This window comes from Halyomorpha halys, unplaced genomic scaffold, assembly GCF_000696795.3.
Source record: "Halyomorpha halys isolate HHAL.00 unplaced genomic scaffold, Hhal_1.1 Scaffold826.1, whole genome shotgun sequence".
Classification (NCBI taxonomy): domain Eukaryota; kingdom Metazoa; phylum Arthropoda; class Insecta; order Hemiptera; family Pentatomidae; genus Halyomorpha; species Halyomorpha halys.
This window is the reverse complement of record NW_027109508.1, coordinates 149714-177557: the sequence shown is the minus strand read 5'-3', so window position 1 is coordinate 177557 and position 27844 is coordinate 149714. Positions and strand designations below refer to the sequence as shown.

The window sequence follows — 27844 nt, the reverse complement described above, 5'->3', positions numbered from 1 at the left end:
TTTAATTTGTAATATATATTTACTATAAGGACAAATTATATAATTGTTGCGTACCTACTCGAACAAGGTAAAAATTAGGAAATAAAGATGGAAATAAAAGATCAAACTGGAGTCTGGAATGTTATATTTGTATAACAAATGTAAAATATACAGTAAATTGATATATTATTATTATTATTATCTTAAATGTAATTAAGTGTTTGAAAGGCCTTTTGTAATATCACATTATGCAGTATTCAACTGCACTGAAAAGGTATTTTTAGCAATTTAACTTAAACTTAGAACTATAGCGATATCCTCAACTTTTAAATCTAATTTGTTGTCTTAACTAAACTAATAATACTTTTATTAGAAAAAATATTCTTATCCATTTTTAGCATGTAAGCAATGTCAATTATATGGTAACAATAAAAAACTTATAGTAATTACTAATATGCACTTGCTAATACTAAATTTTTGAATATTATTTCAAATATGTACATATATTGACCTGAATACTGAGTATTGAAACATTCCAGATTTTATTAGTCGTCCAAGTATATAAATTATAAATAGCCTAATTTATTATTAACACAATAAGTTAACATATGCATGCCTTTTAAAAAATGTACAATTTTATAATATTTACAAACAATATGAACAAATGCTGTGCCGTATTTACTATTCAGATAAGAAAAATGAAAATGTCGACTTTGTCAGACCAAAAGATCTAACAATCTTTCTCATAAGTTAAAGAAAACTTTACTAAATAATCGATGAAGATTCTTAAAGCATTTAATACTATTTGTACCAAATTGAATCAGTGATGTGGTATCGGAGGTGCTGTCGGTATCAAGGGAGCGTTCGAATCAGTTGTTATGTCGAGGAGGGCTATATCCTCATCTGGTGACAGTCGCCCATCAGCTATCACGCTGATCGATCTACAACACAATGTAAATGTAAGTAATATTTTTTTACAAATATATTATAGACAGAAATATATATTACTAAATGTTTAATACATATAAAAAAAGAGTAATATTATCATACATCCAGGTAACATACATATTTATCTAAGCGGTAAGTTAAATTGAAGTGAGATTGTCATACACAGTAATGGAGAAATGTTTACAGTCATGACAAAAAAACATTATGTTTAATGTCATTTACCGATATTAAGTACACACGATACCATATAACAACAAACTCAAAATAATTTTAAAAAAATTATTTATTGTACAGCAATGTTTCACTCCACTTTGCATTCATCAGAGCTAAAAAAACTAAAAAAATATAAAATTGAATAAGATATAAGATGACATGAAATATATTTTAAACTATGATAGGACTATAATATAATGTTAGAGGATTTATTTTTTTATTTTATGTTTTTTTTTTCCTTTTTATTTGTTTATTTTTCGTCCTTTGATGTTTTCAATTTTTTTAGTTCATTTGTGTTTAATTCTTTTTCAATTAAATTATTAGAAGTTGATCACCCAACGAAAGTTTATCTGTTCTTTTTTTTATTTTACGTATTCTGTTAAATATTGTTGTTTATTTTTTTTTTCTTCTTCAATTTTTTCTTTTAGTTATATTTTCTGAAGTTCTGATAAGCTCATATTTATTTTTTTTAATTTTGTCTTATACTCGAAGATACTAATGCCTCTAGTCGATGCCTGTAATATTATTATAAAGGGAATAGTCTCAGAACAAATAAAGAATATTATTATTATAAAATATTGTAAAAATGATAAAAAAAATTAACAATGTAAATTAAAAGAAAATAGCAATAAGATGAATAGAATAAAGTATAAATAATAAGAATAAAATACAGAAGAGGAGTAATACCGAATAAAATAATTAATAAACGTAAAAATAAGAACAAATATAATAGAAACTAATAGAAGAAAATAAATAAATAAATATGAAGCAAATAAGGTAAGTGTATGCAGGTAAATAAATTAGGAGGGCGTGGAAGGTCCAGAAAAAACGAAAGAAATGAACAAATCAAGATACACAAATCTTATCTAGTAAATAAGACACGAGTAAAGCAGAAGTTAATTTGCTTATTATTTTCCATTTTTCTCTACCTTTATTTTTTCCCACTCTATTTATTATTTACCATCTATTTAACAATACAATTGTCACCATGACAAAGGTGATGAAGTCTATCTGGAACACATTAGGATGTTAAACCTCAAATAAACAAAGAAAAGAAAGTTTTTCCAATCACATGAATTTGATTTTAGATAGATATGTCAAGTCAGTTTTTAGTCAACTTACATAAAGGGCAAAACATCGATTACCATTATTGGATTATGATGCAGTCAGTAACGAGAAACGTAAGAAAAATGAAACTTATTTGTGTCGACTTTTTGATCTGAATTATCAGGGCTGAAAACAAAAAATGAGCTAACAACATAAGAAAATAATAACAAACAAACTTGGAAACATATACAATAAGAGAATTAAGTAGATAGTAAATGATACGATAATAATATGGTAGAGGTAGGAATTATAAAAACAAAAATAAAAAAAAGTTATTAAAAATATGATAGTGCTCATAATGGAGATGTGGTCAGAGAATAACACAAATAAGTTTAAAAAAATTATCTATTATTAGCCCCAATGTTTCAGTCAGAATTTCTAGCCTTCATCAGGTCTAAGAAAAAAAAACAAGATAACAACCAATGAATAAAGGATATATAGAATGATTAGAAAAGAATAAAATATCTAACATATGAATACATAAATAGTGTTAAAAGACATGAATAGTTCAAATGTTATAAGAAGATAAAGGCTGTATGAGAAGAGTAATATTAAAATTAAATAAGAGGAAAGAACAAAAATAAAATACATATGAAAATATATTAGTCTATTCATGTCTGTTAACTATTTATGTATTCCTATGTTAGTTATTTTTTTATTTTCTAATCATTTTATATATCCTTTATTCATTGATTTTTTAATAAATTCTGGCACTAATAAATAATTTTTTTTAAACTTATTTGTGTTATTGTCTGACCACACTCCCAACTATCTTCTCCTCATATATATATATCCACAGTCAACTATCTTTTCATCAAAATAAAGAAATAAACGTAATGAAAGTACTGCACTGACCGCAACCCCCAACCATCTTCACTTTATAAATGACTTTTATATAAAATTAATGCAGTTTAATAAAATACTTTCTGACACTCAAGAAATCACATCTCACAGTCAGATTTCATCATTTAAAAAAAAAAATAGGTTCAAGAACAGTATGCATATAAGGAAAATGAGTAAATGAAATTAAAATGGTAAGTTCTTAATCAACTACTTTACAAGTTTAACAATATGAAGTAACACAGTGGCAGTTACAATCAGTAATTCATAAGTCACTCTAAAAACTGCTGTAGGGGTAATGAAAAGATGTAAAATGCACTCCAACCTTCTGAAAATAGTGACAAAAATTATAATTTATATTTATAAAAATGATCTATAATGGCAATTAAAAGGTTAGGAGCTGTTAGGAGGTAGATCTATTTTTGGCCCTTTTTCATTTATATGGGATCCCTAATAAGAAAAAAACATTTTTTCTTATGATGCAAGTAAGTAGTTCTGACCTTTAGTTTAAAAATTTACTTGATTACATCAAATTGATTTAATGGCACAAGAAGGACATAGCCTCTCACTCAGAAATACATTGGAGCTAAGCTGTCCTACTACCATAATCTTCAGTATTGAATGATCAAACCGAGATCAACAGAAGATGAGCAAATAATATACAATAATATTACAAAAATTTCTCTTTCATGTATAAAGGAAATGACATAAAAAAATAAGTACATCATGACTATTAATATTGAATATACAAATTAACAAAATAATTTACTATAAATCACATTTAAAGGACTTCATAAGTCATTCCTAAAAAAATACTTCAGCTAAATACAACTGAATTTTGACTATGTAAAATTTTTTTTCTTTTTATACATGAATTTTAAATACTTGACAGGCATTCATAATCTAGCAGTAATATTAAAAAATAGCAAAATAAAATATTTTCAAAACAAATAATTCTATAAATTGACCAGACTCCAACAGTAAAAAAAAAAATGCTATAATTTTAATACCAGTATTTAATTTACTACAGTTCTAGGTTTTAATATTAGGTATTATTTTCCTCATCTATATTCTATATTAACATAAATTAGTGATTAAATAAGAATGATTACAATAAGTATCCTAATATTATTATCAAAAAGAATAATAAAATAAGTCGTTAATAACTTGTAGTAAAAGTAGGGATCAAGGGAGAAAAACTATCAAAAATTGAGGTTGCCATGTGTGTCCTTATAATTCTGTAGAAGCTTTATTACTGTTTTCTTTAATATATCATGCATATTTTAAAATAAATTTTTATTTAAATAATTCTATTAGATTCAATCAACCCTCCCCTTTATGATGTGATGTGATGGACGAAAAATGGAACAAAACATATTAAGAATTATCTAACAGTAAACACCCAAGATATTTGTACGATTAAGAGCTGGTTGCACATTTTAAACTATGATTTCTTAAATTTTTAGTAAAATCAATAATTGTCTGTTGTACCAGAAAATTTAACCTTCAAATCTGGTGGTAAACTTTAACAGCCAATGATAGCAGGTTAAACTGAGATTTAGAGCAAGTAGTAATAAGTAGGTAACCATACAAGGAACCTTCCATAGTTCTAGTTGCATCTGTTACCTAGTGAAGATTTATTGTATTATTCCCTTTCTTTCCAAATTCAATAAAATGGATTTCATTGAGATAGATGATTTTATTGACAACAAAGACTTCAAATAATTAATTACTCAGGCTATAATGGGAAAAGAAAGTATTTCTTTCTCAACAAAATCATTTTTTCCAGTGATTTGGACTATCAAAAGTGGCTGCTGAATCAATTTTAAATTTAATTGGACCACAATCTCCAACATTAGTGATGGGAATCGTGGAGTTTAGCAGTTATCTCTGTTTCAGGTAATCTAGTTAACAAAACTGTAGGCCACAAACAGGTCACTAAATTACCGGAGTTTAACTAAACTCTTGGACAAATGTAAGTTACACTAATCTTAGTTTTACCGGAGATTGTTGCAATTGGCTCTCACTTGGCTAATATAAACAACTAAAAAAAACAACCCAGACATATTTCAAAAGAAATGTCTTAGAATTGTTAATAACTATTCATACAACACAAGAAAAACTAAGAAGGATTCAGAATTAAATATAAACACTGTATATGAATAGATATACAAATTGAATTATAATTTCTTTCAATCTTTTCCAAACTCTTTAAGCCCGTTAATGACTGAAATAGAAAATTTAACAGAACCAATGACCCGTGAACTAAATATTTATTGCTGCAAAAAATGATCGATGATCTGTGTTTTATTTCGAAACTGCTTTTATTTATTTCTAAAAATAGTTTATTTTATAAGAAAAAAATAACCTTAGGAAATCTGTTACTTAAAAAATAAAAAAAAATAAGGGAAAATAAATTGTAACATACATTTTTTAATTAAAATTACAAAATAAACCATTTTATGAACTATACAAGATCTTCTTCAACCCTAGAATTTGACCTAGAATAACTGAAAAAAAAATAAGGTAGATATCATGAATAACATAATATTAATATTATATTATACAATTAATATTAAAATAATAAAAAAAAAAAACTAATAAAAATTAATAAATAGAGAAGCAGTTTAACAAATATACTCGTATTTGGAATATGTGCAGGATGTATATACATTAAGTAATTATATGTACATTATGCATAGGATGGCTTTCAAATCGGAAACATATATTACACAACTATTATGAAAAGGCATAAGCTGTAAATGAGTAATAGTTATAACAACTAAAATTAAACAAATGATTAGAGAGAATAATAAAAAATTAAAATGAATATAATAAAAACTTAATTTCAATTTAAAAATATTTAATAAATGTTCTTATGTCCTAAATTTTTTTAACAAAACATGCTAAAGGATTACGAACAGTACACTTTGCCAACTTCTTTGAAATTTTAAAAGCTATAAATAAATTTTTCAAATAATAAATTAAACAAAACTACTCAAGAAAAAAAAAACTTGAAATGATCTGAGAAGGATTTTTTGTATTGTGCAACACGATTTTAAAAACGTAGAAGTGATGAGAATTTATTGCTTTTGGCATTTACCTGTACGAATACTTTTTTTTTCATTTATCAGTTTCAAATTTCAGGGAAGATCAAAGAAGTAACATTCCCACTCATAAATCAAATTAACTAAAGTTTCACTGGTTTCTGGACTGGAACACAAATCGGTCTGTTCTTGAATCCATAGGAATTTTTGCATGATTAAAATGTAACCACCTTTAGTGATTCTATTTCAAAATTATTATACTACAAGTTTTGGTGGAATAGTTGTACACAAAATAAGAAATGTCTTGCTATTCCTAATATTAAATTAATAACTAATGAGGAAACTGGCGCCCATTACCTGAATGTTTTGAACCTCAATATGAAGACCAGCCACAAATATAAATTAAATAATATTATGTAATTATGTCATGCTCTAACAGTGTAGCTCAAGTATATATTATATATTAATGTTGTTTACAGTTTAAGAGAAAAAAAGAAAGTGTAATATATTGAGTATAGGTTAGCTTGAACAATGAATTTTGGCACAACTTAGTCAAACTTTATATCTTAAAGAAGGCAAGAATAGAGCTGTGAATAAGTGCTGCAAATAAAAAATATTCAAAGCTCAACTAGTGTTCTTAGGAAAACTTTATTCGGTAATTATTACTAAATTATAAATAATTGAGGAGCAAACTGTATTCTATAAGATTTTTTGTGAAGATAAAAGAGGTGTGGAAATGTGCTGTTTGGTTTTATGATGTCATAAATCGAAGATGGCAGCCATATCAACAGATGAAATACATTATTTAAAAAAAAAATTAATGGTAGCAATCTTGGGTGAAGCCGACAGAAATGAAATAATGTATTAAAATTTTATTAATAATAATCATGCGTTCCCTTGTATAGCTTAAAACAGAAAATATTAACTCCAGAATAATAATTAGCATAGAACAGTCAATTCTAGCAGGGAAATTTTTGTATAAGAAGAGGAGCTCACTCAATTGGACCAGCACTACTGGAATTGTTCAACTACTATAAGCTCCTAATCTATTACAATATACAAATTTCCTTCCAGAATTTTCCAGTTTTGGCCCTCCTACCACTTCCATTTTATCTTGCATCACAAAATCAATTTAATCCCGTATAATTTTTTTTGCTCTTGAGTTCTAGAGTGTCATTAAGGAAGTTTCACATAAAAAAAAAAAAAAAAAAATGTCTGATAAAGTAGAAATAAACTTATTTCATCCCTAATTCTTTCACTAAATTTAACATTGCATAAGTCGAGATCGATCTAGGAGACGAGCAACAGACATTATAAAGTTTTCCTTACTAAACAGTTGTGGGCCTTCTATCTTCCTAATTCATCACCTTATATCAGTCATTGTGATACAAAGAATTAAATATATTTATCAGACATTGCTTTAAACTCTATTTAAGATGGCTATGGTAAACACGTAATTTTCTAAATTTTATGCTGGTTCTCCACATTTGCAACTTGCCACAAATCCAAGAAATGTACAAATGCTAGGTAAATAAGGAAACAACAAATGTCGATTCCACACGCTTGTTTTGTTTTTTGAATTTCTTTGGCTATTACATTTGAATTACTCTATTTTCATTATAAAAAGAAACAAACTAAAGACAACTGAAATGAAAGGAAATGTTAATATCAGTAAAGTAGGTGGTAGATGATAAAAATTCATATAAACAGTACTACATAAGCTAAAAATTAAAATATTATTCTTGAATTTTTATCAGAAACTTGTTAATTTAATTACCTAGACAAGTAATGTTTTTGTAAATGTATATTTGTGCTATGTTAAATAAAAAATAAACAACTAAAGTTAATTAAGAATATTTGAAACTATGTATGTATACTAAATTTATGGGATTTTAAAATGTACAATCTCAAACTAGAGTTAATTATTGAACCCGAAGGTTGGAGAAATTGTTGGGCAAACGTACAGAGGCACCTTTACTATTCCATCAAACTAATTATATATATTTGTAAACATAGAATAAATGATAATAATAAATGATCGTGTACTGTGGTAGCAGTGTGGTAATGCGCCTGTCTACCAACCCACAGGTTGTCACATCAAATCCCGGTCCCACCCGGGCTTTTTGCAAGCATAAAATAATGCAAAATTCACTTACAGCCTTCCCCGGGTATTTGTGAGCCCCATTAGCCAATGGGTGGCACTCACAAAAAAATAGGCTGTGAGTGTAGTCACTCTGGTCAGTACCTACCCTACGAAAAAAAACTACACCAAGAAACTGGCGATGTATTAGAAAATACATCACGCGAGGACTTAGGCCTCCATGGTCTGTTGCCCATTTAATAATAATAAGAATAATAAATGATCAGTGATTACTTTATAAAGAATAAAAATAACATTTGCAATATGAATAGTAATGTTTTTCTTTTTATAGATTTATTATGAATATGCAGTGATTTTTCTTTAGTCCCTGAAATAATTTAACCTGTTGTTTGATAGATGGCAATATAGCTTAAAGACTTCTGGGTCGTTTTATAATTAATTATAAAATAGAATCTCAGAGATTACCGCAACCATAAAGACCTGGTTTTGGCCTATTGCTAGGTTAATATTATAAACAATATAATTTTTTAAAATAATTACAATAGGTTCTGATTGACCTTTCATGTCAATACAGATATTATTTTCTACATCGGAATCTTGGAATAAAGTCTGGAATCTTACAAAATTAAATAAATATTTTAATTTTGACTTGATTTTTGAAAAACATTGAAACATATCAGAAAAAAATTAAAAAATGATAAAATAATGCAAGCATTTAGTTGTAGCATAGTCAATACTCAGGTTAGTATTAAAACCACTCCGCAATACTAATTTATTTTATATAATAAGCAATTCAACAAGTCATGGTAGCTAAACTAGCTTACTGCCAGCTGTATCTTTTTAAAAATTACCATAACTGATATATTTACTAAACTAAATATAAATCAATATTAAATAACCTGATTCCTACTACAGCTAACTATCTTATTATTATTATTTTTTTTTCTATGAACTCCTATCATTGCATTTCCCAAAACAATAGAAAGATCGAATTTCAATCCAAAAATATTAACTACTTCTTTGAATTGGGTTATTGAACCATGCACGATAGAAATATAAAATTAACTATGCCACTCGTGAATATAAAATAAAAAGCTATAGAAAAGCAGAAGCAGTAAATATTTACATTCTTCTGCATTGTGCGAAAAATATTTTTCTTATTATTATTCATCACATAGAAGGTTGAATGAAACTTACGAAACCGCCATTTAAATATCTTTTTAACTTTATATATATTTTTATTAATAATAACTAAAATTGTCCAATTGGAAGATCGTTGATTGACCGTGAGCAATATACATAAGGAAGATGGTCTGGGTACGGTCAAAGAAAAACTCATAGTAAAAAGAGTAAACTCAATAGTAATAAAATTATTCAATGTAAACCAACATTTCGCCCCACTTTGCAGGGCCTACTGAATGCAGGTAAGCACAAGAATGATTCTTCAGAATCTTGTGCTTACCTGCATTCAGTAAGGTACGTCCTGCATGTCTTGTTACATAAGTAAGTCCTGCAACATGGAGCGAAATGTTAGCTCATAATAAATAGTTTAATTACTATTTGAGTTCTTTTGACTGCACCGGGACCATCTTTTTTTTATATATTGCACACGGTCCATCAACGATCTTTTAGGTATTATTTTAAGCACTAGGAGAGAATACAAATTTTATAAGATTTTACGGAAAATAATATTTAATATGTTTAGGAATATTTGAAAATTATTATATTATAATATAGACATTTTCATAAGAAATCTAATCAACTAAAAATTAAATGTTGATACTAATTTAGAGTGAATAATTTTATATAAATTAAATAGTGGCAGTAAAGCAAATATAGTGTTGTGTTTTTTGAATTGTTTCAATAATAACCTCAAATCAATCAGTTAGTTTATACATGCCTTTCGGTTTCAACTAAAAATACATCAACAGTCGATTGAAGCTAAAATTTCAATATTAAATAACTCAATCACCACTAAATCCTGTGCACCTTGATTAAAGGAAAAAAAAATTTCTCACCACAATAAAAGACAAGACTAACCTCATTCGTATTAATTGTATTTGTCTCGACTGGCGTAGGGCTATTTTAAAATAAAAAAATAAAAGAAAATTTTATTTAATAAACTCATTATTTATGAGCATGCATCTTAAAAAGAAAATTGTGAATTTTTTTTTCTCAATTCTAATATCTTAAGATATAAGTGTTTTGATAAGTACAATCACTGATAGATAATTATATTAATAAAAATTGAGAGTAATAAATCGAATAATGAAACAAATATAGAAACTTTATTCAAACAAATGAAAATTATTAAATTAAATGGTATTTCTATTAATTGAAATTGAAATTATTGTATCTAAATACGGCCATCCTGAATATAAGAGAAACAACTCAAAAAATGTCTGTACCAATTCTCCTAACAAAAATGACTCATCTATAACCTTGAAAATATCTTTTTCTCCGAGAAATATCCAACAATACTTTAATTTGTAGTGAATCATTCAATATAATAAGTTTAAGTGAGTCAAGAAGGCTGTGGAAGTGAGATTGGGGAGACGAAGTACAAAGGACCTGAAGGGCAGGCAAAGGATTTGTAGTTGGGTGACTGAAGGAGAAGATTCCTCGTAACAGATGCAGGTAGCAGAGATATTATTGGAGCCATTCATAGTCAAGTGAGTTAAAGCACCAACTTTGACTGGCTCATAACTGCAACAGCGCCGGTTCGAATCCGGCATGTGGGTCGACTTTTATTTCTGTGGTGGTCCCACGGAAATGAAAACTTGGCCCCCCAGTCATCGTTAGAATAGGGTGGGTGACCTGTAGAACGGTAGAACCCCTTCTGTATATCAGAAATGACTAGGAAGGGGGTCATTCAAAAACAGTGCTAAAGAGAATTTATTGTGAATAATTGTAAAGATTGCTGAAGCAGAGTTTATTTAATTTAGTTTGTATTTGTAGAACAATTAGGGATTGATTCCAACAATAATCACCCTCAATAAGAAAATTATATTATTTCAATCTAGCATTGTTATATAGAGTTCTACTACTGGGTAGTTTCTCTACATGCTGTATCATATTGTCATTATGATCAAATTTACTTGTTGTATTTTTTATACAGTTGTATATATCAACAAATAAATAAATAAAAGCATTGTTAGAGATGCCAAAATACAGATATTTAAATCCGTGTTCCATCCAGTCCTCCTGTATGGTTCAGAAAGCTGGACAACCCTCAATAAGCACGTAAGTAGGATAATGTCGGCAGAAATGAGATTCCTCCAATTTTGAGAAAGGGGTATTCTCTTACAACTCCCAGTTAGGGAACTACTGTATTAGAATATAAAAGTAAAATTTATTTACTATATTGGATATAAAATACTGATTTCAGCTATTGCAGCAACTGTCATAGGTATTGTCATGGTGCATACTATGTGATAGTTACAGTCATGACAGTACTACCACACTAGGTTTGGCATAATAGTTGATAGTACATATGTCAGTGAATTAACTATCCTCTTACTATCAGCTTGACAGTGAACTGTCACACAGGTTTAGTCATTACATTAACAGTTGTTACTATTGTCATGTACATTGCAATAGTTGAAACCAAGACAGAAATTACAAAGCACTGTCACAGTGTGTATGGCATGATATTTGAGAGTACATGTAATGTAAGTGAAGAAACTATTACATGTATACTCCTTGACAGTGAAATTTCAGTTTGTCATCGCAGGAACTGTCAAGGTATACTATATGTTACTTGTTGTCATAACATCATTTACTATAATACCCTTAACATTTTTCTATTTAAAAAAAATGGAAAACTAGCATTTTGAGTAGAATCTCTTTTATTCTGGATGTACTTAAAATTATTTTTTTGGAAATGACTGATATGAAAATAAACAATTATAATACCACATATGTTCTTTTAAAATTATGTTTTTACTCTAAGAGCTAAAAAAAAAAATTTATAGAACATTCATACCATATAAAATAAAAAAATTAATCATATACCTTGCCATCTCTATCCTCTCTCTTTCTCTTCTCCGCTCTTCCTTGAGACGAGTGAATTCATCCTCGTCACCAGCATTACTGCTTGTCATACTTATTGTATCACCCGTAATACAAGCAGAACTGGGTACAGATTGCACAGAGGGTCCTCTGCTAGCTGGTGGAGGATTCATCGAGGTTATAGGAGCGGAAGAAGTTATTCCGACTGAATGCCTCCATTGAGGCACAGGTATTGGCTCTGAATTTTCAAATAGAGATCGTGCAGTTGGTCGAACCTAAAAAAATATATATATCAGAATCGATTCGGAGACAATAGATGTCTATAAGCTAAAAACTTATTATAAACTAAATAACAAACTCTCAAATAGATGATTCAAAGAACATTTGTCTTGGTACAGGTGGCATAACTCTAAGCTCTCTGAAAGCAAAAGAGAACGGAGTTGACCATGTCACTGGAGTGCTGGTTTACCTTAACTTAGGGATAGGGATTTCCAAAATTAATGGAATTATCAGTAAAATGGTTCATTTAATCGCAAATGTGAACTGAACGGAATTTGTAGTAAACGCCATTTCCAATAATTTGCTTCATCAAAAATGAAAATCCAGCTAGCCTTTCTAGAAAAATTAAGAATTATTACTTCATTCATTCATGAAATTTTTCAATTGATGTTTTCTCAGGGCAGTTAATGAAAAAATTTTAAAGAAAAATATTTTTTAGAAATTCATCGATATCGATATTATTACCAATGAATGGTTAATACCGAAATGAATGTGAAACTACCAAAATAAAATAACGAAAAAAGATTTTTTGTAGGTTTTTTTTTTAATCTTATCCAGAATTTCGAATATCGAATAAGTTTAACAATGTAAACTTTCGTTTCTAAAAAAAAAAAATTTTGTTTCTAACATTCGATATCGATGTTAATAACAATGTCATATATTGATAGGAACATGAATTTATCAATCTAAAATATCGAAAAACTAATTTATGCTTTTTATAAAATTTTCTTTGTATTTCTAAACGAAATATCAATATTTTGATGAAAAAATATCGGAATATTGTTGCATATCATCAATATCAATTTTATCCAGAATTTCGATAAATCGAAAAATATGACAATAAAATATCAAAAAACTATTTTTTAGCTTTTCATAAAATGTTATAGTGTTCTTCTATAAAATATCGATATTCAATTTCCATAAATAATATCAGTATTATGTAGAAATTCATCGATATCGATATTATTACCAATAAATGATTAATACCGAAATGAATGTGAAATTATCAAAATAAAATATCGAAAAATGATTTTATAGATAGTTAGTAGTAGATAGAAAAAAAAGGAAAACATTATAATACAATATTTGATACAAATAAATACATAATTGTTTTTGATATTATGGAGGCAGTTGTTTATTAAACAAAATAATAATACAACATTTTGATCATAACATTAATATGACATTAACCTTCCTCCCTTTTACCTTTTTTTATAATTTCTTTTTAAATGATAATGATTCATTAAAATCACATTATATTTGTTTTCCAATTTACAACAAACATAAAATAAGATCTTAGTGATAGAACTCTGTAGCTCTCTAATCCTTTATTCTTCAATAATAAAAAGGTGTTGATTTTGATTACATATTTTCTTCTGACTCTAATACCACTCATCATAATAATTAGGGTCAAACTATCTGTCATTCGGAAATACATGTCCTCATAACAAGTTAGATGGGAGTGAGTATTTATCACATTAATATGATAACATTAACAAATTTAAATTTGTTTTATAATCAAATTAAAGAGTAATTTATGAATAATTCATTCATATAAAGTTTACGATATAAAGATTGAGGCCTAACTCACCTCAGGTTTCTTAGAAGCCATTGACGTTATCGTGGCTTGTTCATCGACCTCTTCTATGACTTGATTTGCGATTCGCATACTTCCACCGCCTCCTCCAAAATATTTTCCAGTTAAACTGGTTTGACTTTGACTTTCTGCAAGTCTTGATCCAGCTGTAATATAAAAGTATTTATTTTAATCAAAAGAAAAGTGAATAAAACTGTTATTAAATTTGACAATAACCCAGCAGAATTCATTGACAGATAAAGCCAATTTTGAATGCCAGAATGAGCCAAAAACCTTAAAATCAGTGATTCCCAACCCAAAGAACCATTAAACCAGAACTTAACCATGGAGTACCGACATGTGGTAAACAGGGGCCCCCCTTAGGAAATATTTAAAAATAATGTTGCTTAAAACTACATTTTGAGTAATTAATTCTGTGCATTTAGCTGTTAAATCTTTCAATTAACACAATTATCAGGAAAGGTAATTAATAAAATAGTTTTAACAATATATGTTGCTGGGCCCACCCTAAGGGTCTAGTAGTCTACTTATGGGTGGCATATCACTGGTTGGGAACCATTGCTTCAAATGAAGTTTTCATTTAACATTTAGCTATAAGAAAATTCTTGAAACTATCCAATATTGACAATTTTTATTCTTACGTGGAGGATAGTTTCCATCAACAGTAGCAGGGGTGTTTTCCCTGCTAAATATCCTCTTAAGAGTCGATGTCACAGAATTGACCCTTGGTAAGGAGCCCATGTTGTTCATGGATGTAGTTGAACCGGCAGAGGTTGTTCTTGGTCGATGCATTGACAGTCTGGAAGAGCTACGTCCCTCGGCCGAAAAGTGTATGCCACTCTGGTTATCATCAGCCTGAAATTTTGCGATAAATAAATATTGAATAAGAAAACAATGAATAAAAAAATTGAAATAAAAACAGAGAAAAACTATTAGAATAAAATATGAAACAAAAACGACCAACAATAAATTTTGAATAATATTTTATAAAAGGATAATGGTCCCAGGGCGGTCAAAATAACTCAAATAGTAAATAATAAACTATTTATTGTGAGCCAAAATTTTGCCCCACTTTTAAGGGATTCATCATGGTTTAAAAAGATACAAACCACTAAAATAATGTAAGGCTGTCCATAGCTCAGTGGTTATAGGCGCAGTCTTACCAATTTCAGATCTATTGGCACTGCCGGTTCAAATCTAGCCTGGAGTGTCAACTTTTTTCATTGAGTGGCTGTCCCACAAAATGAAAAACTTGACCCCCAACCAAGGTTAGGCAGTATAGGACTCCAATTGGAGTCTTAGCTGAAAAGAAAAAAAAATTCATATTCATCATGAGTAGAGATGTGACAAATCTTGTAGAACTGGTCTGAGTGTGGAACCACTAGGAACTAAGGATCATTTCTGGTCCAGGTCCAACCAATGCAACAGCATGTGCCAGAACTTTTAAAACATTTCAGCTGGGAATGTTGATTATGTATTTAACATACTTTAATAAAATGACAAAATAGTTGTTATACACATTTAAGAAAAACCTCTACCATCCAATGCATACCATCTGCATGTAGGGTCAGAGGTTCAGTAATTTGTAAAGAAATTTCAAAAACAACGGTTGTACAAGGAGGTAATTTGTTCAAGATCATACTCAACCAAGTCTTTTTCCTCCAATTACGAGCATCCATTTTATAAAGACTAGGTGGGGCTCAAGAGGGCGAAGAATAACTTTATGGAGTTATACTGTCAACTGAAAGGCTTGCATAGAGTTTAAATAAAATTAGAAAACAAAGTATCAAATAACTATGGTGACAACATCATGTATCACACTGAACCCATAAGTACGCGGTCACACAGTTAAACTCCAATTAGAATATGTTTTATTTACGGTTTTTTTTGTCATTCTCTGTTTCTTACTACAGCTTTCAATGCAAAATATTTTTATTTTTAGATCTTTGACTTTCCAATGATATTGGATAATATATATAATACATCTACTGTCTTAATCCTATCTCTGGAAATGTGTTTCCAACCTGGAAAAAATATTTCCTCGATTTAATTAACAAATCCCTTCATAATTTATATTAATTCATTTTTTATTAATATTTAAAATTTGAAATGGTCAATTATTACAAATAAACAAAATTAAAGGAACTTTAGAGGAAGATTTTTTTTTAAATCAGCATTTAAGCTCTGTCAGACTATTTCGATAAGGATAAAACCTGACTTTTAAATAGTGAGTTTAATCAAAATCGTTATAACCATTTTCGAGAAAGTTGAAAAAATGTGAAAAATCGATTATATAAAGTGGCATTTCCGGTCCGTCAAGTTTATCAAAAAAAGTAAATACCCGCCTTAAATATTTTGTCTGGGATTGAATGAACTGTATTTTTATAGGTGGGTTTGAATCTACGCTGGTTCATGAAATGAGCAAGATTAATCTGATTAGTTTTATGAAAAAAAAAAAGAAGAAATCAGATAACTCGTATCTTACCCTAAACTAGTATTTATTGTATCATTCAATGCATTCATGAGAAATAATAATAGAAATGAAAGGGTAAAGAAAGGAAAAGATAGGTCATTCTAACGCAGCTATTTGTTAGCAGGTCAAAGGTTTGAGAAAGACCAGGGCTTACCACTAAAGGGGAAAGGCAGAACTTAGTATACAAAGAGAAAGTAGAGCAAGGGAAAGATGATAAATTTGATTTTAAATCCAATAAATATGAAAATTAAATAAATACATAATTTCAGTTTCGTATGACTTTTTGTTTTTAAGCTAGGCTGATGAAACACACACATTTTGTGAGTCTTGGTTATTTGGACATAAACATCTATTTCTGTCAAACTCGAATTTTTCAAGATCGCAAAACTTGCCCTTACTATATATTTTATATGTAAGAAAGTGAAAGTAAAAAAATAATAAAGCATTTGAATAAAAAGGTGCATGAAACGATAATATTGACATAAATAATACTAAGTGATATATTTGCAAGTTCTGAAGAAGTGTCACGTAACCATGCAGGAGAGAAGGTTGAATAGAAATAATTTGTAAAAATGGGGTAAGTGCAAAGAATCTTTGTTGAGAAGATTGAAAAGTCTTAAGAAAAATGTAAAAAATAGAAAATAGCAACACCATAACATAAAAGTGTTAATCAAACGAGGCTCTGGCAAAAAAAAAAAGCATTGTTGATTGATTAATTGCCATCCTTCAAACTAAGATGGATGAGGAAGTAAAATAAAGTAAATGTTTACAATTTGCATGTTTGCAATTGAATTTATAACCTCTAACCTCTTCATCAGATTAAACTTTGAGTATCTTTACCAAAGGCAGGGGTCCTCAGTCCTGTGCCTGCTTGATATAATCTTTGCCAGTTCGGCCCTCAACCCAATGCCAACTCGATATAACCAGTACCAGATGGGTCCGAAACCATTATTGATAACTTCAATCAATTTAACAATAACAGTTACTGCATGCATAATTTGTATTTTTTAAATTAATAAATAACTATTACAAAAGAATTTTTATTGAGAGATCGTTTATTGACCATATGTACTTAATAAAATGATGGGTGGTTTAAAAATAACTAGAATAGAAAATAAACTAATGTTTCGCTACACTTTGCAGGGCTTCATAAGGGCCAAAGATCTCCCTATTAATTCTGCTCAGGTTCATCCTGACCATATGACCATAGAAACGCAACCTCCTTAATCTAATGTCCGTTTCTAGGTCATCCATTTCTTTGTACCATTTTCTGGTAGGCCTCAGCCTATATCCCTCCGGTAACTTTACTGGCCCATAAATCCTCCTCTAGATCTTTCTATTTCCAAAAGCTTCCTTAAGCAAGGAAGAGAAGTGGTCTCCATTCCATACAGAATAACCGGTTTTCAAAGATCTTTCAAGTCAATGAAATAATTATTATTTAAAATGAGGTATAGATAGTTGACCATAGATTAATGATTGAAGAAGTTTATCGGGGGGTGCAGTCAGCAAAGAACAACATAAATAAACAAAACCATATTTATTTATTTTATGCCTGAGGTTCCAATTCTTATTTAAAAAGCTTACTCGATTGCAATTGCTCTTTAAATAAATCTTAGTTTGATTTTTATTTTTTGGAACAAATAAAAACATTTTGTGATTAATCGGCCCATGGCTACTACAATGCTATAAAGTACATGATAATAGTCAACATGGTAGTATAGTCGCACAAGGTCCAGTGTGATAGTTGAGCAATTTACATGGTGATATTTTATAGCAACAGAAGGAACTATTGCAACCACTGCAATGGTTAAATAATAGTTACTATCAAGACAATATTAACTGTCTGACTCACTAGGTGTAATAAGATAAATGGCAGTACCATGTGAAGATAGTGAAACTACTTTAATAAAATATTTACTGTCATGACACTTAAGTCCCATATATTACGACAGTTCAGCTAGATGTCCCTCCAAACCCAAATCCACTAAAGCAGTCTTCAGGCAATCCTCCAATCTATATTTTGGTCTACCCATAGGCTGTTTACCCATCAGTTCAGTTCTTATTAATATTTTATTATCAGTTAAAATTGGATAATGAAATGATCCGTTATTATTTTTTTTTATCAAAAATTTACTTTAAACAACAAAAACATTACATTTGTGCCCACCACCTGGGAAATAACCTATAAATGTGCCCAAAGATAGGACAATGTTGAGGACCCTTGACCTAAGATGACATGAAACAAAACAAAATTTTGTAAAATCTTTAGATGAATTTAAAATAAATATTAAATTTAAAGTATTCAAAATAATTAAGGTAAGAGTACCATGCCTAGTTCATCAATCTTTATTGTTGAAGGATTGGCGTTACTCAAAGTGGCAAACTGTACAGCAATATTTGCGGTCGACGGTTGAGGAATCTTCTCTTTGAACGGTTCAGAGGCTATAGTATGCGGCAATTCAGTCGGGAAAACTTCGTCCCAATATTGGTCCTTGATAAGCTCTGGGTGTTCATGATGCATTTCGTCAACAATGAGGTACGATACCTGAAATATAGAAATAAATAAAATAGTTACTTACATCTGCTATAAGAAAATAGATCAGGTAGCAGTCAAGAAAGGTATAAAAATTATAGAACATTTAATTATTAGGTAGCAATGTTATGTCCCACTTTGCTGGCCTTCTTCAGGATTAAATGAAATTAAGATACAAATATTATAAAATGTGATAAAACCACAAGAATATATATGTTGGGTCATTTTATATGAAATCTCTGTTTTTATTATTTCAGAAACTCAAAGTGGGACTAGTGGGCTTTTGTTGTTTAATACGCTTATGTTTACAGATTACAATGAGCCGTTATTAATCTTTTTTTTTTAATTTTATTTACCATCATTCCAATTGATTGCACATTGTTTAGTATGCCATCAAATATGACCATGGAAACACACGATTTTTCAGTCATTTTTTATAATAAGTTTAAACTTGGTCATTCAGCAGCCCAAGCTAAAGTAAATATTACCACATAACAAGGGTGTTGTAATGAACGGACCATCCACTGGTGGTTGGAAAAATTTTTGGCAGTTGAGACAGATTCGGATAACCAACCCAGAGGAAGACTTTCACCAGCAATTGACGACGATGAACTTAGGCTTACTGTAGAAGAAAACCTTTACCAAACAGTTAAAGGACTTACAGCAGAACTGAATACAAGTGTATGGGCAGTTTCTCAACACTTAAAGACCATTGGTAAAGTAAAAAAGGTAGTTCTATAGGTACCTCATGAACTTCATGAGTGGTAGCAGATGAAGCGTTGTAAAACATATGTTTCACTGCTTACTGGGCAAAAAAGTGAGTCATTCTAGAAAATACAATAATGTGTGATGAAAAGTGGATTGTATATGACAACAGGCATTGGTCAGGTCAGTCAGTAAATATCATCGAAAGACTGGGACACATACCAAATCCAAATTTACATCCAAAAAAATATTGGTTACTATGTGGTAGTCAAAAGCAGGAATAATTCATTTCTCCTTTTTACCCAGAAGTGAAAATATCACATCCACATCGTACTGCAGTGATATTGAGATAATGCATCAAAAATTTGCCTAGAACTACCTGCATTGGTTAATCGGAAGGGACCTATACTCTTACAGGACAACGCCAGACACTATTTTCACAACATACAGTGAAGAAACTAATTGAGCTGTGTTACAAAATCCTTTCACACCCACCTTATTTGCCAGACTTATCTCCAATAGCTTTCCATCTGTTCACAACTCTGGACAACTTCCTTATAGCTAATACTTTTCAAAATTATTCTGAAGTCAAAAATGCACTTTATGACTTCATTTCTTCACAAAACCTTGAATTTTTCAGTTTTGGTATTGAAAAGTTGAAAACACGTTGGAAAATGTATAGAAAATTAGGGTAAAGACTTGAATAAAAATGTTTTGATTTCATAAAATTGTTTTACTACATAGTTTGTCTGCTATTTTTGTAGTTTTCTTGACCGCCACTTGGCCCATCTTCAATTACATACAATCGACTAATAATATTCAGATAAATTAGATGTGCAAATACGAATATATAGATTCAATATATAAACTATAAAAAATGTTGGGACAAACTTAGTCAGTAAAATTTAGAATAATAATTATAGCCTGGTTAATCATTATTATTAAATTTGTCATCTTATTTTTATATTAGAGAAAAACATTAAACAATTTTTCTTTAAACCTTTTTTTTTACAAGGAACTTTAATTTGACATATTTTGGTTAAAAAATAAAGTAAATGGATAATCAATATTAAACAACTTGTTTAGTAGTTACTTTATAGTTGATCGTAGATATAAGAAGAAGATCGTCGGGAGGTGCAGTCAGTAATGATACACAAATAAGAAGTTTCTAAATTTGTTAGTTTATTATTTATTTTAATTTTTTATGTTTCTCTGAATGATGGTTGTTATCTCTTTTTGTTTTTTAGCCCTGATGAAGACCTGGAATTCAGGTTGAAACGTCGGCACGAATAAATAATTTTGTGTTTATTTGCTGACAGCACCCTCCTGACAATCTTCTCCGCACACAAATAAGAAAGTTAAATATAAATAAATTTAATTAACTTTATATAATAAAGTTATAAATAAGTTTAACTAATTTGTGTATTATTACTGACCACTACCCCCAACCACCTTCTTCTCATATTAATAGTAAACTATTTATTTATTTCTCAATAATAAATAATAATACAAAACTTACTGAAAGATTCCTATCAACGATCCAGTTAATTTCAAAATCGTCGTCATCTTCACCAAAAGGATTTATAAGACTTTCAGCAACTTTTAACCACCCCATGTAAAAGAAAAACTGAAAAAATAAATAAGAAAATATTAGATATTTTTAAACTAGGGCATAATAAACTATTATAATTTATTAAATTAATCACTATGATAAAACAATAGAAAATGAGAAAATATTTTAAGTATAGACAATATTAACTCATAATATGTTTTTATCAGGACTAAATAGCTAATTTTTTAACAAACCAATTAAAGTAACATGGTTAAATTATTAACTTTATGTCCTCCTGACGGCGACTAACCCTCATTTCACAAATTCTACAACTGTTCATTTAATTGTACTACTCGTTGCTTATACCATATGACTGTAATTTACATATATTCTGTGGTTCAGATTGTATTTATTTTTCCAATGTACTCTGGAAAATTTGACGCAGATAACCTTTTTCATTTCTTCTTTTTTCCACAAAATGCATTCTTCATCAGCTAAAATAAATTTTTTACAACTCATTTCTATAATTCCACCATATATGTAAAATAAAATATTACACAGTGATCAATAAAACCTTTTTTATATAATAGAGAGATATATTATAATAATTTGTGATTATTATAACAATTCTAAGACAGGTAAGTCAGCATTCATTCACCAAAAGAAAGGAAAGTTCCATGAGAGCTTTGGGGAAAGAGACTTCTACATGAGAGGCCTCTGGGACTGAGTGCATGGAACTATACTGAGCACAACATGGAGCTTCATGGATGAACTCTGCGTTGATAACAAGGATGAGGCAAAAATGGCAGAAGGGATAATTCTGGACTCTGGGAATCATCCACCATCACATGCATTGAAGCTGAGAACGATGGTGATGTCTCAGAGAGCACGCATATATTGCACATTATGCATCTTCATTATTTTCTATATGTATGCAATTTTATATTTATTACTTTTTCTTTTAGCTTAATATATTTATTCATTACTTTTAACTTTCAACTTAATATTTTTACTTATTCTATTTTAATTTTTGTATGCATGTTTTTTTTTTATATTGGTATATTGTAAATAGGGATGACCATATTATGTATATTTATATACATATTTTTTTTAATATATCTAAAATGGCTATATATATTCTTTTATACTTTAACTTAAATTTATTTGTATGAGTGATGTAAAAAAAAAAAAAAGAGAAAATTTTGTAGAATTGAAACATTAGAAAAATTAAACATACTTAAAGAATGATAAAAAGCTGGAAAAAAATGTGTAAGGGAAGAAATAATAAAAAGGAAAAAAAAATAAATCAGGTACAATTCTTGTATAAAATGAAGAAACTTTTATAACGCGACATTTTAAAAACAAAATATGCTGTGACTATTCATATTAATAGGATTATAATTAATTGTGCTTCGCTAGTGATGATTATGTTGTGTATAAGGCAGCCCAATGAAGTTGGCCAGCACAACATTTTTTTTTTAAAGTGTTTTTCTCTTGAAAACAGATAAGGAAATCTGAAACATCACTAATATCATAAATAAATATAAGGAATAGTACTAGTGTAACGGCTTTGAATATAATATCGTCTTCCTCTATATCTTATTTTTAATCTCAATTGGAATTTCTCAAATGACATAGAAGAATATTAATCAAATAAATACGTGCATGTCTTTCACACGTGGAACACAAGAGGAATTTCTAGGGTTCTAGCATAGGTTGGCAAATTTACTATTTCAGGATTATAAAATGGAATTTGATTGAGAATAATATCTCAAAAATTAAATGTAATATCTCTTTTATCCATATATTTCCTTTTGTCTGATTCAGGCCAATTGGCTCGACCACACCTGAAGAAGTTTCATTTCAATATATCAAGACATACAGTACGATAAGATATATACACAACCATAAGATATTACTAAAACCAACTATAGTCAATTCGATTTATTTTAAAAGGCAGTATATTTAATTGTAATATCATCGCATGTTACTTCTGAAATAAATGATTATATTTATAATAAATTAAGCATAACGAACTGTTAGCCAATACATATCAAAAATTTTGATGGACCAAAAATAACAATGAAACTTTCGAAACATTATTGAGTTTTAATAATAACATTTCTAAAGTTAACGATTCATACTAAAATAAGTGTTTTCCATTACCTGAAGAGTCGTGAAGACAGGAAAGTAAAGATCAATTGGATTCCTGCGCCTACCGTATACTGGATCTTTCTCATCAACATCCAACCACTGGCGTCCAATCACACTGGTTATGAAAAACGAATATGTTGCTAAAGTGACTACCTGAAATAACAGAAAATGCATTTAAAATAGTGATTAATTAGAATTTTCTTAGAAAACAAAAAAAAATTTAAGTATGGAGATGGAAAAAAAGGATCAATTGAAATTTGAAAATATAACCTAAAAAACATGCTTAGTTCAAAAATGTATTTCCTTCTGAAACTCATCCTTAAGCCGTAAAGTTTTATGTTCAAGTTCGGTTTGGGTTCCAGAACTAGATATATCCTGGAATTATGCACAATTTTAAACATTGGATTTATTCCTTTTTCCACATACATATTACAATTGAAGAAAATAGAGGAAAACAATGTATCTTGCTTTTGTTTCCTTACCTTATTATCAAACAATATATGTTTTTTAAAATAATTTACAATATAAAAATGTCAGTATAAGGAGCTATTACTAAAAATTAGACTGAAGATGAGATTAAGATAAGAGGTACATATGAAATTGTTTTCCTTTCCTTAAAATAAAAAAAACAAATTCGATAAATCTTACTTGAGTATACACAAGAGGAACGGATATCATGTCATACTGTAAGAGAAGCCCAGATTTTCCTCTAAATATATTGAGCTCATCAATAATGGTTTTGACCGCAAAGTCATCACGTATCCGCCCTTCTTTCCTTGCTCGGGTCACAATGGAAGCGGCCCATACGATTGGCAACCAGTGTTTGGAATGTTGTGGAAATTTGCTGTTCAAATCTATGATCACACTCTTCTCACTCTCAGTCATCAAACCTATAAAATATATATTAAACAAAAAATTAATAACCTTTCTGTTAAAATAAAATAAAAAGGAAGCTAACTTAACTCATCACTTAAGCAATAAATACTCAAATATTATTTATAAAAGTTGTTTTTTTTGTCAGAACACTGTATCTTCTATGATACTTCATCAAAACCAATGATTAGGCCATCATTTTGAAAATTACTTATGCTGCTAATGGAAAAAAATAAACTGGAAGATCGATGATTGACTATGGTCAAAGAAAATCATAAAACTATTTAATAGGAAAACAATAACCATTTTTGCTATTATTTATTTGTAAGGAAAAACCCTTAATAATTTATACTTCATTTATTTCTAAATTTTGAACAAACTGTCTATTATTCAGTCCATCTCAATTAAGTAAAACCTTATATCCTCCTCATTTTAAGGGATCCATCATGACTTTAAATATTATATTAACAATAGTCCTATTTTCTTGTAGACTGTCCATCTACTTAATACTAAATACTTAAGTATATAGTATAATATTTTTTAATTGAGACAAATCCCATAAAATTAGGATATGAGACATCAAAGAATTAAGATGGACTGGATAATGGACAGTTTGTCCGAAACATCTAAAATACGGAATAAAGCTAATCAGCTTACTAGAATCAGGGCTATGCACCCTCCTGTAGGACCAGAACCACTCCTAGGCATCTCTAAAAGGCATCAGAGAAAAGTAGTTCTTTACTGGACATGGAAGATAGCAGGTAAGGAGTGGAGGGACTGTACAGGACTGAAACAGGCCAAGTTTTAATAACTAAACCCTCTACTTCTAAAACTAAGTGACTGCTAGACCTAAACAGAAACGAACTCTGATTATTAATAGGAGTTCTTACAGGCCATTGCAGACTTAAAAGACATCTTAAGATATGTGGAGTAGTCCATGATGAAACCTGCTGCTTATGTGGACAGGCCCCAGAGACTGCCTTACATTACATAGCACATTGTGGTAAGTATGCGTCACTAAGATACAGGCTTTAAGGCTCTGATAAAATTACAGGAAATGAAGCTTCATCTATAGATTGGAAGTCCCTTTTGAATTTCATTAGAAAGTCCAAAAGGTTCGATATAGAGGAATAAAATATATTAAAGAGTCATTCCATTGGGTTGTCTTGGGGATGGCAAAAAGGACCAATAGGACCACTTGCCGGACTTGTTCCCCTACCATTACCAGTACCAGTATACCCTTAACAAAAGGTTAAATTATTAAGAAAAATTTTTTTTTCTTTTGACTACTATTCTAAAATGACAGCTGACTACAGTATTTATTTCTCTATACAGAGGCCATTTACAAAGATAACAAAAAAATACAAAGTGTTTTGAAATCTCAAAGAGATTTTTTTTAGAGAAAGAAATTTATTCAATCATGCTGCCCAAATACATCGGGTTGCTACATTACACAGCATACTGATCAATCCGTGATCGGACATATATAAATTTATAAATTACATTTTTTTGATATGATAGAATATATAGAAAGATAACATTTTTTTTTTTTCCCACAGTATTATTTTACAATTAATATCAGTCTACAAACTAAATACAAGCTTTTCAATTTATTTATTATTTTTTTCTTTCCCCTCCATTTTACAACCCTTATTTCATTTTATCAACAAATTCCCCTATATAACAAATATTAGAATATAAAAAAATAACAACATATAAAAAATAAAATATAAATATTAAATACTATCTCTTAAAAGTGTTGACCGGATTTTGTTGCTTATTTTTTTTTTTTCTACGGTTTCAGCCTCCAATGCCTAATGGCCATTATTAGCATAAATACAGATAATTGGCTATGATCAATTGAATCAACATCACGGTATATTTTTATTTTGTTAAAATTAAAAGACATGTACTGTCAGAAAGTAAATGATCAGATTTTTTACGTCTAAAATTCTTTTCAAAGAAGTTTAAAGAAAAAAAATTACACCTGACAATGCCAAAATTTGTCTTTTTAATGTTTCGCAATGAACTATGTTGTAAAGAATGATGACAAATTCTTATAATAAGATTGATATTGGTCATAGTAATATATAGTAAATATTAGTATTTAGTGATTTCTGAATTATATTTATTCTTGAAAAGATAGACAAGAGATAATAAACATTTATACAAACCAGCAGCTACAAAATGTTCTAGAGTTGGAAACCTTTTCTTGACACGTGGGCAAATCATTGAAAAAACCATTGTCAAACAGAGACATACGTATCTTACAATTGTTCTTCTCATCAATCTTCCTCTTTCATCCTTGAACAATCATTTACTTTAATTGATTTTCATATTTCATACACTGAAATAAATTCAATTTGAATTGATCAAGCCTTTATAAATAGTATTAGTACATACTTGTCCGTGGATATTTGAAGAAACAAATACAGCGATAGGATCAGGCCATGGTATGGATGAGTACTGATTCCACCATCTCTGCATGATGATGGAAATGTAAAATCCAAGAACGAACGATAATGGAATGAAGTTACTGTATGTATCACAATATTCCGAAATACTTTCGAAGACCCTGAAAGAAAAAATATATATAAATTTATAAAATCTGATATGGTTTTATTTGAAAATATTTTTACAAAACTATACAAAGGAAACTTATTTGGTTTTATTTGAAAATATTTTTACAAAACTATACAAAGAAAACTTATTTGATATGTATTTAGACATTATTTCATTAGAACTGAATATTATCCAAAAACTATTGACACAAAATATCCAATAATCATTTCCTGCCTCTATTGTACTTCATGTATCATCATTACAGAAGCATAACAGAACATAAAGGAATACTCTCAAAATGTATAGGTATAATGCTTTGCTAAAAAAAAAAAAAAAAGTAAAGTTACTTTTTTAAGATCAAATACATTTGAATGGTTTGGAGCAAAAATGTGACAAATCACAAAGAGTTTTGTACAAAATATTCTCTATAAAGCTATTCTATTGTGTTCGCTTGTCGTTGTAACATGTTCACCTACACAATTTTGGAATATGAACTATACAGAAGTTTAAAAAACAATTCTAGAATGTTTTAAAATTTAAACTACTATAATGAACAATTGTCATCACCTGGCTTGTAATATTCTTACTATAAGCCAAATTTATTTATACTCATGGGCTTAAGAAAACAACCTTTTGTTAACACACCAGTTAATAACTTATGATTAGTAATAAAACTTATAACTAGTAGAAAAATTTATGTTCAGTAATAAAACTAGTGATAAACACCCTCATTATACAAATAAATAAATAGCTACTTACTTTTTTTGATCTGGCTGAAGTGCAAATCTGTACGTAAAACTCAAACAGTAATATAGAGTTAAAAAAGCAGCAAGATCCGGCCATACTAATTTATATATGCTCCCTCTCCAC

The 27844-nt window shown here is 29.1% G+C and overlaps 1 protein-coding gene across 3 annotated transcripts; it reads right to left on the bottom strand.

Annotated features, from left to right (window-relative positions):
- Window positions 1-107: 107 nt before the first annotated feature.
- LOC106686474 (bestrophin-4) lies at window positions 108-27844 on the bottom strand (the record flags this gene model as incomplete). 3 transcript variants are annotated; one of them, XM_014429816.2, is given in 12 exon segments in its annotated part: window positions 108-920; window positions 10276-10315; window positions 12250-12521; window positions 14117-14268; window positions 14764-14977; window positions 18922-19140; window positions 21353-21460; window positions 23552-23692; window positions 24188-24429; window positions 26587-26716; window positions 26816-26987; window positions 27734-27844. In XM_014429816.2, coding segments are annotated over 12 exon segments (1822 nt in total), but the record flags the coding sequence as incomplete, so codon positions are not given.